Genomic DNA, 20,256 nt, shown 5'->3' with positions numbered 1-20,256 from the left:
AAAGTTTCAGTTCAGCTTCAAGGGTAAATTTTAAGTGCAAATAATTTGGAGACTTTGAGCCTTTTATGACGAGAGAGAGAGAGAGAGAGAGAGCTAATAGTCTACGAATGCGTAATCTGTAATTAACCTGAGATAGAGAGAAAGATTCAATTCAGTTTCCAAGGGTAAATTTCAAGTACAGACAATTTCGTTTGTAGCTTTTATAATTAGTTCACAGGAAAGTGAGTGCTTACGTTCAGACATTTTGTTTTTCTCTCTAAAATATGAGTAAAAATTGTTTGAATCTCCGTTTCCTTGTTATGAGCTTGAATTACCTGCTAGAATCTTTTTCATTTTATACCTTAGCCTGGGTGACTATCGAGTAGTCTTGACTGGTCTTTCCAATAGTCTAGGCAACTAGTTCCTGGTCATTTATTAAGAAGTCATGGAAAAATCTCTGGAGTGATTCAACAGGTAGTCACCGAAAAAGAGTTAATGAAGGCTTGTGAAGAGAGAGAGAGGAGGAGAGAGAGAAGAGAGAGAGGAAATTAGGCTTGTGGTCCCTGCGTGGGAGGCAAGAATTTGTTGCCTATAGAAAGCGAATGTTGGCCGATGGCAGTGGAGTACAGGGAAATTGTGTATTATTGTGTGTTATTATTATTATTCAGAAGATGAACCCCCATTCATATGGAACAAGCCCACCGCAGGAACCACTGACAATCAAGCTTCAAAGAATATTGGGTGTTCATTAAAAAGAGGTAACAGAAAAATGGAAAACACAGAAAGAAGAGATCACTTATTAAAAAAGAAAATAAAAACAAATTAATAAATAAATAGATGAAAATGAAAGTAAATAATTAAAATGCAAGGAGAATTGTATTAGGGTTAGTAACGCGCTGCATTCGCGCTTGAACTTCTGAAATTCCAGTTGCACGATTTCAGAAGTTGTAGAGTATCACGTGACTTAGACGGTTGTACGAATGTTAAAAATTCTCCAAGGACGACTTGTCTCTGTTCACAACAAACATGACGAATAACTTCTCGGTGGATTCAGTCAATCCTAGATTTGATCGATTCGTGAAGTGTGCCGGGAAGAATGGGCCATCGCGTCCATTTCGTAATTGGTGTAGATTGGACTGGGTGCCTTTGCGCCAGGGTGCACATGCACTCAAGTCATAGCGACTGGTGTACGAGTAACAGGCTTCTCTCTCTCTCTCTCTCTCTCTCTCTCTCTCTCTCTCTCTATTTGGGTAATAGCTGCTCTACACTTCAAGGAATTTCAAATTGATCGTTCATCTCTTGCAGCCTTTCAGAGTTTTTTTTTGTTTCGGTTTCATTCAGATCGACAGGAATTGAAGTATTTACATTTAGATAAAGAAAAAAAACAGGCGTCGCAGAAGGCAAGGTCATCGATCCTGAATGAGGGGAAGGATAAATAGCCTCCTCCTAAAGGAGTTTTCCTTTCACTGCTTGTGACAAAAGCCTGGAGTAGGATTTTGCCGTGACGCACGACCACAGACTGCAGTGGAGTTGTCTCTCTCTTATAGACCCCTTTCCTCTCCTCCCTTCCCTTCCCTGTTCCCCTCCCTCCCTCCCATCTCCCTTCCCTCCCCCTCCCATCCCCTTCCCTCTCCCTCCCTCCCTTTGCATTGCAGTCACACCTTGCCTTGACACGACCAAATCTGCCTGACCGCAAGGTTTGCAGCTTTGGGACGGCACCTCCTTAGTGCTTTTCCCCATAGGCCGTGTGATGTTTCATTTTTATATTTTTCCACATAACGTGGCGTATGGACCGTGGTATGCTGGTTTTCTTTTTCCCTAAGCCGTGAGGTATTTAGCTTTGGTTTTCCCTACACCATGATGTATTTAGTCTTGGTTTTCCCTACATCATGATGTATATGGTTTAGGCTTTCCCTACAGCATGATGCATTTAGTTTTGGTTTTCCCTACATCATGATGTATGTGGTTATGGTTTTCCCTACATCATGATGTATGTGGTTATGGTTTTCCCTACATCATGATGTAATAGTTATGGTTTTCCTACATCATGACGTATGTAGTTATGGTTTTCCACACATCATGATGTATGTGGTTATAGTTTTTCCTACACCCATGACGTATGTGGTTATGAGTTTTCCTACATCGATGTGCCAGTTATGGTTTTCCCTACATTATGATGTATGTGGTTATGGTTTTCCCTACATCATGACGTATGCGGTTATGGTTTTCCCTACATCATGATGTATGCGGTTATGGTTTTCCCTACATCATGATGTATGTGGTTATGGTTTTCCCTACATCATGATGTATGTGGTTACGGTTTTCCCTACATCATGACGTATGTGGTTATGGTTTTCCCTACATCATGATGTATGTAGTTATGGTTTTCCCTGCATCATGCTAATCATGAGTGTTCTTCCACATACCATAATATATTGTTTTTGTGTTTCCATACACCATAGGATAGAATTTCTGCTTTTTCATGCACCACATATTTTTTCCCTTATAACACTATTTATAATTCTTCCCTGACCCATGATTCATCATTTTTGGTTTTAATAAACTATTTTATTTCACCTTTTGCTTACCCTGTACACATATGAAAAAAATAATAAATAAAGAAATTGTCGGTGAAAAAATAAGAGATGTAAATCAAACAAATATCATATATTTATAAACAAATTTTAATATTTAATATATAATAATGTATATATGTATATATATATATATATATATATATATATATATATATATATATATATATATATATATATATATATATATATTACACACACCTGATAAGTACGTGTAGAAGTAAGAATGCAATTCACAGTAAATGTCAGCATTTTCCGATTTTTATCACAGTTGTCTGCCCTTCACTTTTAAGACTTGAAGGTATGTACGCATAGAATTTCAATAGGTCTAATGCACAGCAGGGGATTGAAGTAGAAATCGTTTCATTAATATCTGTTTTGGCGTTATTTCAAACAACTGGAATCAAATTGCTTTTCTGTGGAAAGAGTCCGTGCAACACGTGAGGATTATATCAGCTAAAACATGACTACAGAACAAAAGTAAATAAGTAAATTAATATATAGGTAAAAATAAGCTCCACGGTAGCAGCAGCAGGAGAGAGAGAGAGAGATCCCAAACTGAATTTTTATGAATACGTTCCACTGGCTCACTTAAGATTCCTAATGCCCCGAGAGCATGGCATTTTATGCCCTGGGGTGGAAGTGCATAGAGTTGTCATTTCCATCCCGGTAGGTAAAGTCATGAATGTCGAGTCCCTCTGTTGTAGTTCAGTAATGCTTCTCACACCCCTGCCGTGCTTCCTAACCCCCTCCCCCTCCCCAGGTCGCATTCCCCTTCCCTTCCCCAACGCAGCGTGTTACGTCATTTCAACAATATAGTTTATGTTGCTACGTTCGCGTCTCATTCATTACGTCTGTTGCTGGTAAAATATTTTTGGTGGTATGTTTATGCAGATATTTTTTTAAGCTTGTAATTTTCATACCAATTTTTTCTTATGTAAAGAATTTCTTTTGCTTCTCTCCTCACACGTAAACTGTCTACGTATGGTGAACTTCTTTAGCTAATTATGCATCTCTTTGCTTTGTTAATTACACGTGTACTCCTGTTGAACAGGTGTGAGACAGATGTGAATTTCTCCTTTCACCCTTCTCTGCATGATCTTGAACTTGACCCTTGAATCCGACCACGTAATTTTTTCATTCCCCAGCTCCCACAAATTACGTATCTGAAGTATGAAGCGTTGATCTTCAAAAATATAATAAAATTATAGTGTCAGACAAGTGGGTCACTTACTAGACCCTCCTTGCTCTTTAATCTTCTTGATTCTAACGTCTGTGGCTTTTCGTTTGCGAGGCGAAATACCACACAACATTTTCGAGTTGCATTCCTTTGTGACCGTCTGGATGATGCTGGAACTTCAAGTTCCATTTGGTGCAAGGTGCGTTTTTTTTTCTTCTTTTTGGGCTGAGCAGAATCACGCTAGTTCAGTTTATCATTCAGTTGTTTTACTTTTTTTTCGTGATTATTTTACTTTTAAATAGCTAATTCTTTGCTTCTGTATTAAACAGCCTACTTAAATATTACGTATAATGTGACTGTGAACGTTTAAATGTGCGTGAGAGAGAGAGAGAGAGAGAGAGAGAGAGAGAGAGAGAGAGCTGTGTGCACATTTAGCATTCTTTTTTCCCCTGACAGGGTAATAGATCTCATGCTGTCAGGCATCTGAGCAAAGTATCGCAGACAGATTTGTTTTGTCTCTGGGATTCTTTTAGAAAATGAATTTTCATTTTGGGGAAAGTAGTTTTGCTGCAGCAATTTTCGTAAGTGAAACTCATATCAAAAGGAGTGTATTATTATTATAATAAGGTTTATATATTCCATTCCTCTATTTTAAAAGGATTTCATTCTCACCACTTTCCTCAAGGTAACACCTTTTGCTCTGTGTTCTGCTTTTCGATATCGACTTTCTCTTCTCCCGAGCCTCCTGCGTTTTACATTTCCTTTTTATCCTTCCCAAAGTCCGTTTCTTTTTACCTCGATACGCCCCATTGCCTATTTCCTCTTCCTCCTCCGTGTGCTTCCTCCATTCACCCGTTTGCATCACCTTATCGCCAGTGTTTCCTTCTCTCTCTCTCTCTCTATCTCTCTCTCCATTCATTCTTCCTTCTCCTACTCCTTTATTCGTCCCTCTACTCTCTCTCTCTCTCTCTCTCTCTCTCTCTCTCTCTCTCTCTCTCTCCTGCCTTCGTCCCTCTCTGTCCATTCGTTTAATCATGGCGTCTCCTGTCGTTTCTGCTTCTGCTGTTATTCCTGCTGTTCTTCACCTCCCCTCGACGTCTCACACCTCGCCACCCTACTACTCAGCTTCAGTAGCAGCAGCAGCAGCAGGAGTAGGAGAAGCAGAAAGCAGCAGGAGCAGGCCCCCCTCCCTCCCCCCCTCGAGGTCCCTTTCATGGTTGCCATGGCGTCGTGCAAGGAAGGCTTTGCCTCTATCGATTGTTGAGTGCAGTGATAGGCGTCCAATGTTATGTTTGGGCCGCTCGCTAGAGTGCCACCGACCGACACTTCCACCAACACCTCCCTCCTCCTCCTCCACCATCATTTCCTAGTCGGACTGCCAACACCAATGAAGCCCTCACAACACCTCCTCCTCCTCCTCCATGTTTCGGACTGACCTCCACCACCAGCCGACCACCTCCACAACACCTCCTCTTCCTCCACCATCATTTCCCCTCAGTCGCCGCCAACACTCACGGTTCAACACCTCCACCATCAACCGACCACCTACACCAACAACTCCTCCTCTTCCTCCACCATCATTTCCCTAGTCGCGCCAACACTACGGTCTAACACCTCCACCACCAGCCGACCTACCTACCACCACTTACCTCTCCTCCACCATCATTTCCCTAGTCGCCAACACTACCACGCGAACTGACCTCACCCACCACTACTCCACTAACACCTCCTCCACCATCATTTCCTAGTCGCCAACACTACCAACTGACCCCACACCACCAGCCCACTCCACCAACACCTCCTCCACCATCATTTCTAGTCGCGCCTTTCTGAACTGACCACACCCCAGCCCACCACCTCCACCTCACCTCCACCATTTCCCTAGTGCTGCCCAACACTCTAACTGACCTACACCACCAGCCCACCACCTCCACCAACACCTCCACCATCATCACCTAGTCAGCCAACACTACTGAACTGACCACACCACCCACCCCACCCTATCCACTCAACACCTCCTCCCACCATCATTTCTAGTCGCGCCAACACGATGAACAGCCTACACCACCAGCCCACTCACCTCACCAACACCTCCTCCACCATCATTTCCTAGTCGCGCCTAACACTCACGCCTAACTGACCTACACACCAGCCCACCACCTCCACCTCAACACCTCCTCCACCATCATTTCCCTAATCCCTTAACACCACGAACTGACTACACCACCAGCCCCAACACCTCCACCACACCTCCTCCACCATCATTTCCCCTAGTCGCGCTAACACTTCTGAACTGACCTACACCACCAGCCACCACCTCCACCAACACCTCCTCTCCACCATCATTTCCCTAGTCCAGCCAACACTACTAACCGACCTACACCACAGCCTACCAGCACCTCCACCAACACCTCTCCACCATCATTTCCTAATCGCTACCAACACTACGCTAACTGACTCCACACCACCAGCCCACCACCTCCACCAACACCTCCTCCACCATCATTTCCCAGTCGCGCCAACCTAGAACTGACCTACACCACCAGCCCACCACCCCACCAACATCTCCACCATCATTTCCCTAGTCGCGCCACCTGACCTACCCACCAGCCCACCACCTCCACCAACACCTCCTCCACCATCATTTCCCTAGTCGCGCCAACACTACGAACTGACCTACACCACCAGCCCACCACCTCCACCAACACCTCCTCCACCATCATTTCCCTAGTCGCGCCAACACTACGAACTGACCTACACCACCAGCCCACCACCTCCACCAACACCTCCTCCACCATCATTTCCTAGTCGCGCTAACACCACGAACTGGACCTACACCTCACCAGCCCACCACCTCCACCAACACCTCCTCCACCATCATTTCCCTAGTCGCGCCAACACTACGAACTGACCTACACCACCAGCCCACCACCTCCACCAACACCTCCTCCACCATCATTTCCCTAGTCGCGCTGAACACTCGAACCGGGACCACACCACCAGCCACCACTCCCACCAACACCTCCTCCACCATGTTTAGTCATAACACTACGGACAAACACCTATACACCACCACCTCGACCACCATCATCATCATCATCATCACCAGCACCATCCCCAACACTGCCGCTTTCAGAACTTCAGTGGAACTCCTGTCGAATTTCTGTGAAGGTCCACAGATGCCAGAGAGTACTGAGAGCGCAAGATAACGCTGGGGATGAATACCCCACAGTACTTTTTTCTTTTTCTCTTTTTAGACGGACGTGCATTTTCTAAACGTGCAAGGGAATGCATGAACGCGGGCGGCAACAGAAATGTTGCATGGGGGTGGGGGAGAGGGGAAATGCACGCATTGTTGTTTATTTAAAAAGAGAGAAAGCGGGGGAGAGAGAGAGAGAGAGAGAGAAAGAGAGAGAGAGAAACGCCACTTCTCCCCCTCACAAAAGCGAGGGGCGAAATGGTGTTGGAAGTGGGGCTGAGTGATAGTCATATGAGGGGAAAGGGGGATTGGGAGAGGGGTGGTGGTTGAGGTATTCATGCACGTTTTCAATTAAAACGTATTATTTCGTCGCCCTTCCTTGGGCAGCAGGAGGAAGAAATGTGGAAGAGACTCCCTGACGGGAAACAGGATTTTATGAGGCCTTCATTATCCTGTTGGGAGTCCTTTCCTTTCCCCTTGACTTCGGTTTCCCCTCAATTCCCCGTCATTAGCCTTTTGAAGGTCCCGCTCCCCTCGTCAAAGGAGCCGTGAGATAAAGAGAGGAAGAGAAGGAGGGCTCCAAATGTCGGTAGTCGGTGCCTGGTAGTTTCTTGATGTTGAATGGATGTAAATGTCAGCACTAATGCAAATATGAGTAACTACTCTGACTTCCCTTTAAGTTAGGAATATAACAAACCTGACTGTAACCAGACAAATCTTTGTGATTATTATTTATTATTATTTCATTAGATGAAACCTATTCGCATGGAACAAGCACACCAAAGGGGCCACTGACTTGAAATTCAAGCTTCCAAAGAATGATGGTTTCAACCTCCCACCTCAGACACCCCACTGCAGCAGTAACTGATCTTGATGCAGAGCCAGTGATTTTTCATCGTCCTCGGGAAGACGTGAACTCATGACATCTGAGTGGCATACCACGACACTAACCACTATACCAGCGACCAGTATCGATACATAGTGTGCAATTCAACTAGAATACCCTTTTAGTTGTACTAGGGAAGCAGTGACCTTACACGCTTTGACCATCATCATTATCTAGCCTCTGGCACCTAAGGAATGCATAGAGCCTCGATATCTCTTTTGGTGCGACCTCTAGAATATAGAGAGACAAGGTCTCCCTTGGTCTCACGCGTCCTCGTTGCTCTTATAGTCTCCAACTCTGTAAAATCTGCTGTATACCCCATCCATACCTACCTTGATACCCTAATGACGTAATCAACACAAGAGACACAACATGACATAAACACAAGTCGGAAACTTATCGCCTGCGTATCACAAACAGGTTGCAAGCAAGTCAAAAGACCGTAAGTGGAGAACATTATCTCTGGCCTTTGCTGGGTCATCGGATGAAGCCATAGTTAGGATTGCCAACAAGTTATCAACTTGTATTCGACCTGTTTGTGACGTGTCTGCGTTGAGTTACGAAAGTGTTTGACATATACGTATAACTTTAGTGTGGATATTCGTCTCAGAAGTCTGTTGTTGAAGGTCAATATCTCTGAGTCGGTATACTATACTTAATTTTCGCCAATAATTTATAATGATCTTAACTATGATCATTTAACATAATCTTATGGACGAGTCAATTCCACCGGTAATTTTCTTTTCCATATATATTAAAAGCTGTGATAATCCAAGATGTAAGAGTAATCTTAACACCGTGGTACGTTGGAGGACAGAATGGTATTAGAGACAGGAAGAAATGGGGGGATCAGGGCACATGGCTCCCTGGGGGAAAGACTTTGCTCTTGGGAAATGCGAGTCCAAGGGCATGGTGAACCAGGCTGTGTATGTCCGTCCACTGAGGAAGAGGGAATCTGAAATGGAACTAAAGGAATGGAATATAAACTCTACGAGGTCATTCAGCACTGAAAGGGAAATTGAGAGTAAGAGATTTTAAAGGTGTAACAGGAGGTAAACCTCACGAGTTGCACTGAGAAACCATTGTTAGGAGAGGTGGAAAGTAAGATGGAAGGAAAGAGAATTGAACAGAGTACAGCAGAGACAGATGAAGGGTTTGCCAGTGGCCAGAACGCCGCACATAATGTTAAAGTGATCTAAAGGCAGCACCAGGTGTCATGCTGACAATCTCGCCCCCTACAGAAGACGATGATTAAATCTAATTTTAAGCCATTAGAAGTTTTAACCTTAAAAAATAATGTAAACGGGTAGAAATAGCTAATGGGAAAAATTTTTGCAACTAGATTCAAGCGGGGAATGCAGTGACGTGGAATTCAAATGAGCCAATACTCAGGCGCGTGAAAAAAAAAATTATTACTTGCCCAGAATATCTTTGTGTCTAGTTACGGGAATTTGGAAAACACTGGAGCAAGTGACCGTGACTTTCCTTAGCCATCGATCATATGCCATTTTGCCTCTTACGTCTGCTGTTGTGCCTTTCACACCTCTGTGTTGTTTGGGTTTGAAATATTGGGGATTTGAAAGCACAGTTTATGTTTATATATATATATATATATATATATATATATATATATATATATATATATATATATATATATATATATATATATATATATATATATATATATATATATATATATATATATATATGTATGTGTGTATGGCATTTGCTCTAAGGGCAAAATAACAGACATTTCGCCTTCATGAGCGTGGAAATTTAATTCCCCAAATTAGGCAAGTTCCGTGAGGCATGCCAGCCATAAATCTGGCTTCGGTAGGAATTTTTCCTCCTCCTCCTCCTCCTCTGGAGGAAATATCCCTCCCGAGCCCTTCCAAGAATGTTTGTTTTAGTTAAGAGCGTGGAAACTCACGAAGCCTATCATAACTCCTCCTGAAAGTTACATAGCCAGACTTTGGTCACTTCGATAGGTCTTCTTCCCTCGATAGAAACCGATGAAGTTCAGGATTTTCTCTTTTATCTCACTCCCCGAGAGAGAGAGAGAGAGAGAGAGAGAGAGAACGTGTCTGTTTGACTCAGGCGCGCATACTTGTGTATGCAGCCAGGTTCATCGTGGAATCATATTTTGAATTGGATTGAATGTAGAGTTTAGGCCAAAGGCCAAGCACTGGGACCTATGAGGTCATTCAGCGCTGGAAATGAAATTGAGAGTATGTAGGTCTGAAAGGTGCAACAGGAGAAAAACCTCAAAGCAGTTGCACCATGAAATGTTTGTTAAGAGAGGGGCGGATAGCGAGGTGGAAGACAGATAATATGAATGGAGGTACAGTAAAATGAATGAAAGGGATTGCAGCTAGGGGCCGAAGGGACGCTGCAAAGAACCTCTTGTAATGCCTACAGTGCACCTCATGAGGTGGCACTGACAGCACTACCCTCCAACGGGGGGAATCATATTTTAGCAGTCATTGCAAGTCCTTTCATTTGAACATGAGCATTGTGTTTACATAGGAAAAACATATTGATCAGTTTCATTACGGAACAAGGTTTTCATATCAATAACATATGACGTACGAGAGAGGGAGCATGCATTTCCAATTCCGAGTGACGCAAATCATGTTTATGTGATAGGTTCTCTTGCACTTCCGATGTGTGTGTGTGTGAGAGAGAGAGAGTGAGAGAGTGAGAGGCCTTTTCCATCATTCTCTTGATTTTAGTTATATTTATGATCTTGCTTTGCAGTAAGAACACGTTATATTCATGTGCAAGGCCACTTAAATCTAAAAGTGGATCAAGCACGTATTTACGCTTGAATGTTTCGTATTATTACGCAAATAATTAGAGCTTCCCAGATATATATATATATATATATATATATATATATATATATATATATATATATATATATATATATATATATATATATATATATATATATTTATTTATATTATATATAGACAGTTTATATACATGTGTGTGTTTCAGATAACGGTAGACATTGCTCACTAACTTTCACGTTACCAGTGTCTTTATTCCTACAAAGTTCCTAATAAATTGTAAAGTAGTGCTGTTCTCTCTCTCTCTCTCTCTCTCTCTCTCTCTCTCTCTCTCTCTCTCTCTCTCTCTCTCTCTCTCTCTCTCTCTCTCAATAGAATGATTAGGAGGAGGAATTCAAGGAGCTAGATAGATACAAGCGAAGGTTCTAATATTGTGGCCTCCAGCTCGAGAGAGAGAAAAAAATTGAAAGATTGGGAGAATAGCAGCATCAACAGCAGCAGCAGCCTTCCCAATCATCTGATTGAAGGATGCTGAGTGACAGGTGATGTAAAAGGGAGTGGGAAGGATGGGATGGCCCCCCCCCTCACCCGGGGGTCCTGGGAGAGGGGAAGGGAGACTCCAGAGGCCTCCAGAGACAGGCCAGGAATGGCCTTCTGGAAGGGAAATTGAAATACACACTGCGACAACTATTTCCGAGACACGTAACACACTGATAAGTTGAATTTATGATGTACTAACACTCTTCATATATGATGTATTGTCACGGCCACTTCCATCCAAAAATGTGTGTGCAACGAAAACGAAAATTTATTAGTGGAAGGGCCGGGGGACGTCGGTAGTGGATAACTCACAAGAATGGCAGATTAGCTTGGCTCCGCTCTCATTATCAATACATACATACATGCATACATACACATATACGAGAAGGTGTGTGTAATTTTTTTTATAATGGGTATTACATTCTTATATGCACTTGTTTGCTTTCAACTGCACGCTTTTAAATTGGAAAGTTGTACAAATATAGTTTCCTTAACGTTTAACCGTGTAAAGGTATAAGTACAATTATCGTTTTTAAATCCCACTTGTTAAGTTGGTTATTAGATGTCACTTTTACGAAAGCTCGGGTTGTTACAGTTTGATTATGGGTGTTAGGGATAAGGATGAAAGGAGATCTCTTCTCCGTAGGATTACCTTGATCCAGTCACCGAACTGGTGAAGGACTCGGAGGTCCCAATTTTACACTGGTCGGAGATCACAAGGCGACGGGCCCTTTGATCCAATTCAGTTATGCTGTAGATTTGGGAAGTACAGTTCAAGGCTATTACCCTAGAGAGAGAGAGAGAGAGAGAGAGAAATATGATCTGATGAGCCGAATGAAATGAGTTCCTCCAAGCTGACACACTTCAAAGTCTTCCACCACATTTTTCTCTACAACTTGTAAGACGTTTCTGAAGGAAATCTGGACCCCCTATCTTTTCGTTCTGCTTTTACTTAAAGCGGGGGATATTGGTTACCTCCTCATGGGCCAGAATGAAGAGAGAAGGGGACAAAAAAAAAAAAAAAAACCTTTTTAATCAGTTTTGCGAATTCACCATTTTCTCGATTTTGTCGTCATTCACCAGTAGATCTCATTTATCTGACCTTCCTTATTTTCCCCCGCTGCGATTTCACTTTTTTCAGTGAACTAGAATACTAGTTAACTATAAAACTTCTAGATTCTAGCACCCTCCATCCTTTCGGGCACTTCTAGAAACCTTCACCAGAAAATTACCCTTTTTTTTTTTTTTTTTTTTTTTAAGCCCTGGCCCTTTTTTCTAAGTTTCAGTTTGGGTGTCCCGAACGCGTTCCTCATACCATTTAAACAGCATATTACACATCAACAGCTTATCCTTGCTTTTCTTTTTAAGACAGTATTTATTTAATTTTCTTTCTCCTTATAACACTGTTCTAAATAATTGCTTTTCTGTTTTTTTTTTTCTCTCAATAACCATCCCTTTTCACATGCCATACGATGTTCCCTTCAATTGCGAACTCTCCCAACTACATACGTTCCCTGGTTCCACATTTTTCAATTATATTGTTCAGCGTCTCACTCCATTATCTTCTTTTATCTCGACACATTTCCACATCTTCCTGTGAACATCATTTTCAAGTGCATTTGAAACCTCTAATGTGTTAAATACGAGATGCAAACCGTGCCAGTCGCGAATTATCTTACTCTTTGTTAACACGAAGAGCCGGGTTAATGTGAATGCTTGGTTCGTGTTTGTGAAGCATTATTTTCATTTTCTCTAAAATATACTGCATCCGTTCTCTAAATGTCTGCTGACATTTAAAACCCTACTTTTTGATTCTCTCTCAATGTCCCGTTAACGTTTTGCCTATGTAATGAAATAAATAAAAAAGTTTGGGGTGAATGACCAGGAGAGTGTGGCTTGTGACTGTGTGTGTGTGAGAGAGAGAGAGAGAGAGAGAGAGAGAGAGAGAGAGAGAGAGAGAGAGAGAGAAATCACCTTTCAGTTTAACCCGAAAGTTTTGCAATTCCACTGGCATTGTTAAATATGAGACTAAAGGTGATGGTTCTTTATTTAAAAAAAAGGATTTCTCTAGACCCACAAAATCTCTTAATGTTAATTAAACTAATCTGTGTCTACCAAGTCCCTTTGTTTGTTTCATCCTCTTCCTTTTGGGGGGAGGGGAAGGGGGGAGCTTTCACGTAGACGCAGCTTTGAACAAAATAGTTTTCGTAAATTGGGAAGATCCTCCTCTGGCTTGCAGACAAGGAGGTGACTGGCGTGCCAGATGCTGGTCTTGTTTTTTAACATTCCCTTTTTCAGTGGTCTTGTGTGTGTGTGTGTGTGTGAGAGAGAGAGAGAGAGAGAGAGAGAGAGAGAGAGAGAGAGAGAGAGAGAGAGAGAGAGAGAGAGAGACAATTTTAAGGTTGAAAGAGAGAGGAGGGGAGGTTGAAAGTGTAGAAAAAAAAAAGAGGATTGTGGAGAGAGAGAGAGAGAGAGAGAGAGAGAGAGAGAGAGAGAGAGAGAGAGAGAGAGATAATTTTAAGGTTGCAAAAGAGAGAGGAGGGAGGTTGAAAGTGTAGGAAAAAAAAAGAGGATATTGTGAGAGAGAGAGAGAGAATTTTATGGTTGAAAGAGAGAGGGAGGGAGGTTGAAAGTGTAGGGAAAAACGAGGATTGTGTAGAGAGAGAGAGAGAGAGAGGAGAGGTGTAAGGGGTTTGACAGAATCTTTGTTGGAAGGTGGGTTAAGAGAAAGAGAGAGAGAAAATTTTAAGGTTGAAAGACAGGGAAGGAGGTTGAAAGTGTAGGAGAGAGAGAGAGAGAATTTTAAGGTTGAAAGACAGGGAGGGAGGTTGAAAGTGTAGGAGGGAGAGAGAGAGAGAGAGAGAGAGAGACGGAGGGTGGGTTAGGGGTACATTTGGCACCAGGGTGGTACATATTATGACGGGGGACGAGTTCCGGCTGGTCATCGTGTGAATACGTCGGTAATATGACCCAACAATAACACTTGGATGTTTTAACAGTGCAAACAAACAGGATTTCATTGTTATATTGTTTCAGTCATACACTCGCAGGACGCTCATTTTTTTTTTTTTTTAGTCTCTCGGCGGTTTATTCATTCACTTTTTCTCTCGCTGAAGCGTTTAATTAGTCCGGGCGATGGTAACAAACTAGACTACATATGAAAGCCTAAAACTGTACGTGATACGAGGCATTTATGACTTACTAGGGACAAGACTTGCGAGTTGGAAATGTTGGTGCCAAAATTAAATTGTCAAATCGTTCAGCAAGGACGGGCTACTCTTGAGAGAGAGAGAGAGAGCTGTGTAACAAACAAAAGAGCCTTGGTCTGCGACAGGCAAGAGTGTCTTTTTTGGATCACGGGAGTGAGTCTGTTGGTGGTGTTTCGGGACAAGGAAGAAGAGGAGTCCGTCGGGCAACAACCCTCTGTATTATTTGGTTTTGCAATCGACCGAATTATGCAAGAGGGCTGTTCTCTCTCGCACCGTAGCCGGATTTTGAGAGATCATGCAGTGCGACTTGGAACGATTCAAAAGGGGAGGGGAACCGATTGGATTCTGCTTAGTTCGCAAAACCACTGGCGACAATTCAGATGTTATAGAGATCTGGTTCCTCTTTGTCCTGTGATTTTTCTTTTGGGTTTCAATTCGATCTGTCGTCGCTTGCATCAGACAGTCAGGATTTGTTGCGAATTTCACTGAGGCTCTTCTTTTTTATTTTCTTTACGAGGCAAAGAGCGTCTAGCTACCCTCGATCCTATTTCGTCCGGATTTAACCTAGAGAGGCCATTAACTCACGTGGCAGAATTTATTTTATTTTTTCCTCATTGCTGTTGAGTATAATCGTGCACTTCTTGTGGATTAGAGGTGTATTTTGTTAAAAGGAGAGAGAGAGAGAGAGAGAGAGAGAGAGAGAGAGAGAGAGAGAGAGAGAGAGAGAGAGAGAGAGAGAGAGAGAGAATGTTACATCGTTAGACAATCATCCATTCCATTTTGGAATTAGCCCAAGGTCTATGTATATAAAAATGGCAATTTCGCTTGAGTAAGTTTTAATTGTTCTTAGTTGGTCCTGCCCCAACTTGAACCGCTTCGTGTCTGCCAACAGTGGCGATTCTTTGCTTTGTCCCGAACTGAACAGGAAATTCTGTTATCAATCGCAGGTGGATTTAAATTGATCTGTTTCGTGGTAGTTGCCAGGTAAAATGCCCATCGGGACAGCTGTTCACTTAGTTTAGTCAGCTTCGATTCCAATATTTGGTCTGGTAAAATATGCATCTTCCGGAAGCTGCTGCAGATATATTCAGATGAATTAAGAAATACGATAAATCACATTTCTGTCTTACAACGAAAATGAATTTAATTTTCCGTTAAAAAAAAACTTGCTTTTGCCATAAAATTTCTGTGAAAATGATTCCTGCAGCTCTGAATGAACTTTAAAGCAAAATAACAGTATGTTAATATTCCCATCCCCTGCCCCCGTATCTTGAAATCCCAGTTCATCAAAGGATACGTAATCCTTTGCATGAGCCCAAACCGCAAAAATTAGCTTTGAATTAGCTCACGGATTTCGTTTTCACCCTCTCGCTCATGCTTGCGCATTTTCAAGAAGATACAAGCACAGTTTTCTTGGACACCCAGGAAGAAATTGGCGCCTGAGGACGAAAGCATTTCCGCTTTCAAGGTTCAGATTTAGAAAGGCCACACCTGGGTTTGTGTCAAATCGGGCGCCAGAGGTTATCTGGACAGGTGCCGGTTAAAGGGCCAGACGTCGATTAAGGGGCCACAGGATATAGGGGTTAGTGTCGATTAGGGATCACAGGATGGATATAGGGACAGGTGTCGATTAAGGGCTACAAGATATAGGGACAGACGTCGATTAATGGGCTACAGGATATAGGAACGGTGTCGATTAATGGGCCACATGACTTAGGGACAGATGTTGATTAATGGTCTACAGGATATAGGGGCAGTGTCGATTAGGGATCACAGGATGGATATAGGGACAGGTGTCGATTAAGGGCTACAAGATATAGGGACAGACGTCGATTAATGGGCTACAGGATATAGGAACGGTGTCGGTTAATGGGCCACATGACTTAGGGACATGTCGATTATGGGGCTACAAGGATACAGGGCCAGACGTCGGTTAAGGGGCCACAAGATATAGGGACAGATGTCGATTAGTGGGCTACAGGATATAGGGTCAGTGTCGATTACAGATCACAGGATATAGGGACACGTGTTGGTTAATGGGCCTTATGACTTAGGGACAGTTGTCGATTAATGGGCTACAGGATATAGGGACAGTGTCGATTATGGATCACAGGAGATAGGGACAGATTTCGATTAACGGCCTACAGGATATAGGGCCAGATGTCGATTAAGGGGCCACATGACTTAGGGAAAGATGCCGACTATGGTGCCAGAAATTACAAGGACAGATGTCGACTTAAAATGACGCAGGATATTGGGGATAGGTGTCGATTAAGGTGCTAGGTGCTAAAGGATTTGAACAGCTGTCAGGCAGGGTATCATAAGAAGTCTGATTATGAATTATTTGCCAAGAATAGACCGTGGTCTTTTTCACATTCATCAGGATAACATTAAGTAATTTTCCACTTCTGTGGACCAAGAATGCCTTTTGTTCGAGTCTCTTGATGATAAAAGAGATGCTTTAAAATATTTGTCATCCTTTTTATTATTATTATTATTATTATGAGAGAGAGAGAGAGAGAGAGAGAGAGAGAGAGAGAGAGAGAGAGAGAGAGAGAGAGAGAGAGAGAGAGAGAGAGAGAGACAAAGTATTGTTAAAAGAATGGGGGCATAGAAAGGGGATGAAGAGAGAGAAGGGGAAGAGAGAAACGGGGTTGAGGTGGGGAGAAAGGGGGAGAAATTGGGGTAGAGAGAGAGAGAACGAAAGGGGTGGAGAAATGGGGGTTAGACAGAAAACGAGGGGTTGAAAGAATGAGTGTTGAGAGGGAGGTGGTGGAGAAAGGGGGTTGGAGAGAGAAAAGGTTTTGGGGAGATATGGAGTGGAGAGAGAAAGAAGGTGGAGAGATAGGAGGCTGGAGAGAGAAAAGGGGTTGGAGAAAGTGGTGGTGGAGAGAAGACAAGGAAGTGCGAAGAGATAGGGAAGCTAGAAAGAAAGGAGGGGGAAAGAGACAGAAAGAGAGTAGGGGGAGGAGGCAGCACGAGATGGGAGAGAGAGAGAGAGAAAGAGAGATACGGGCATTAGTGCAAAAGATCTCTCGCATTCCAGAACGAGAGATTATGGGCTTCCTCTATCTTGTGTAAAATGAGAGAGGGGTGTAGGGGAGGGGGATGAGTTCGCACTTTCAGGAGTGAAGTCATAGTGCAAAAGGCGAGAGAGAGAGAGAGAGAGAGAGAGAGAGAGAGAGAGAGAGAGAGAGAGAGAGAGAGAGAGAGAGAGAGAGAGAGAGGCACGAGGCCGGATATTTCTGCGTAACCTAGTTGGAGAGTGCCATGCTATTGTACTGGCCCCCTGCCGTTGCTCGTCTGCCCCCAACAAAGCCTCGCTATTTCTAATCACTTTGCATCACTGTCTAGGCGATGCAAGATTTAATTTACTCATTTATTATACAGCATACAATATACTATAGATGCCACCAAATTTAAAAAAAGACCTCTTTTATTACTACTGTACTACTTCCACAAGTAATGCTACTGAGAGAGAGAGAGAGAGAGAGAGAGAGAGAGAGAGAGAATGTCAGCTAAGCTACACGTGGCCCGCGAGTTGAAGAATTAAGGTATTAGAAGAGCTGAATGATAAGGAGACAGTTCTGTCCACGGGATCATTACTTGAAAAGGCTTTTAATGTCAAATCGCAGCAGCCAAGTTTGTTTTGGCAGTATAATCAGTCTTTAGATTAAATCGGTATGTAAAGGTTTAGAGGCAAGTTGGTAAGCATTCACATTTGGAAGTCGATTTAACTGGAGATTTTACTGTATATGGGCTGACAGTAAAGGTTTTAGATTAAGAAATGCTCAAGTTAGCATATTTGCGCATTCATTTAAATTAGTTTTAAATTGCACTCCTAAGTCTATGCCATCTATCAAGTCTCCTAAGTAGAAAGAGTAACTGGCAACATTTAAGTTATTTTAAACACTAACGGTGACTACAGTTCAGTGCTGATCTTAGTCTTACATAAGTTTAAGTAAATTTTCAAATATACATTCATATTTATAATTTTTCTCTTCTCTTTTCAGAAAATGGCGAAGGATCGAAGTTCCGCTTCAACTTTTTCCGAGGATTCTGGCGCAGAAAACAGTACTCGTTCGATAACAAGATGTAATCGAAGAGAGAAGAGTGAGAGAGAGAGCAGTCATCTTCGCGTGGTAGATGATAATAATGATGATAGGCCTAAGCCCAGATTGCCTCTAGAAATTCCTTTTGCATTTTATGGCATTACTAATGTAAGTTGGGGAGAGTAGTTTTCCTTCCTCCAAGGGGCTCTTACTTAAAACTTTCATTCGTTACTTCGCGAGTCTAGAAAATGTCATGATTGAATAATGCAAAGCAGCTATCCAGGGAAGTGTATTACGTACTTAAGAAGTTGTAATCATTTGAATAGTTCAAATTAATGCGGTTATATTGAGTTGCAAGTGCTGACTACCATATATAGTGGATCTGAAGAAGATGCAGTCATAATATAATTATAATTATTCTCGAGATCGCTATCACACGTCTACCCAAATGCAGCAAGCGTTCGCTAGCAACGGCTTCTGTGAAGTGTAGACTTTGTGAATAGACACGTGGGACTATATATTATACATAGTTGCTGACCGAGGACTCGGCATTGCTTGTGGTGCATTGCTAATTTTATCAGGGGCAATCGAAACTTCAAAACTTTGAAAGCTTGTAACCATATTTTTATAGCTCCGTGGCTGTATCGATGTTTTTTCTATATAGTTGCAGGTTTTTATTAATTTTGCTACATCCAACTATAGAGCATGTAACTCAAAGCACATCACATACTATTTTTGTATTATAAGGGTTTGGTTTTTTTTATCAAACTTCATATAAAAAAAAGTCATTTGTTCAGCCTAAGAGTATTTACTGCTAGCGAGTTTTTCAATATATAATTGGTATAGCTATGTATATAATGGCACTTAAGAATTTAAAAAAATACTACTTTAGAGGTACTACTGAATTGCTAAGGTCAAAAAGTTATATAGCCAGTGGCTAAGTTTGTAAATTTGTTCAGTTATGTATATAATGCCCGTTAGATAGTGTTGGAAATACCACTAATATAAAATATAACTTTAATTGTGCATTCCAGTAAACTTGAATGTACATAATATTGGAATGTCAAGTGTTTAGTTACGGTTGGTGCTTAGTTGGGACGCCACATATGTTTGCTTTGATCCTCTGAGAGACCCAACACAATCACGCCTCATACAGACGTGGAATTCTCACAGTCGTTTTGCTTAACGACTTTTCAAAATTGTTGGATCAGAGTGTATATGTAGCCATGCCGTATTTTATTTATACAATTCATCAGTCATTTTTATTAATCTGTAAATCTCTTAACTAATAAAATGTAAATGTAACCATATAGTTTCATTCTCCTCGAACACGGAATATGTAACAAGCCCACACTATCTACCTTCTTTATATATTAAATTAGTATTTATCGTGGATCTCTTAAGTATAAAATTTAACCTCTCATTTTTCATTTAACCCAGTTAAAATCTACGTAAACTAATTCAAGAGACCCAAGGAATAATGGAAAAAATTCGAAAATTACTACAGAAAATTAACTTGACGGTTGAAACCCTTGGAAAAGGTACGAACTTCCACCTCTATTAACCTTGTCTCTGAGTTCACGAGAACACTTTCATTTTTGATACCCAGCTAATCTAGATGCTACCAGTTCTACGATACATTTACAGTATTAACGCTAAATACACCCATCCAATACTATACTACATTGCAGGTACTTCCAAATTTGAACCTGCAATTCTAATTACACTATCAATTCTAAAATAATGTCACGTATACACACGTTTATCTTCAGACAGAATTCCATTATCATCTCCGTTACTCGATCCACAGCTAACTCTCGCAAAT

At 42.0% G+C, this 20,256-nt stretch overlaps 1 protein-coding gene across 8 annotated transcripts in view; it reads left to right on the top strand.

Annotated features, from left to right (window-relative positions):
* LOC136846503 (micronuclear linker histone polyprotein-like) overlaps positions 1-19,736 on the top strand; it is a 625,416-nt gene extending 605,680 nt beyond the window's left edge. For all 8 annotated transcript variants that reach the window (XR_010855438.1, XM_067117370.1, XM_067117397.1 and 5 more), the window contains one exon: positions 18,393-19,736. Coding sequence is in view for 7 of the 8 variants with exons in the window: in XM_067117370.1 (XP_066973471.1) it covers positions 18,393-18,478 (86 nt within the window). In the remaining variant the exon portion in view is untranslated. The remainder of the gene's footprint in view (positions 1-18,392) is intronic.
* Positions 19,737-20,256: the final 520 nt, after the last annotated feature.

This window comes from Macrobrachium rosenbergii, chromosome 2, assembly GCF_040412425.1.
Source record: "Macrobrachium rosenbergii isolate ZJJX-2024 chromosome 2, ASM4041242v1, whole genome shotgun sequence".
Lineage (NCBI taxonomy): Eukaryota > Metazoa > Arthropoda > Malacostraca > Decapoda > Palaemonidae > Macrobrachium > Macrobrachium rosenbergii.
Note: the sequence above shows the minus strand (reverse complement) of the source record. Positions and strands in the feature narration are given on the sequence as shown.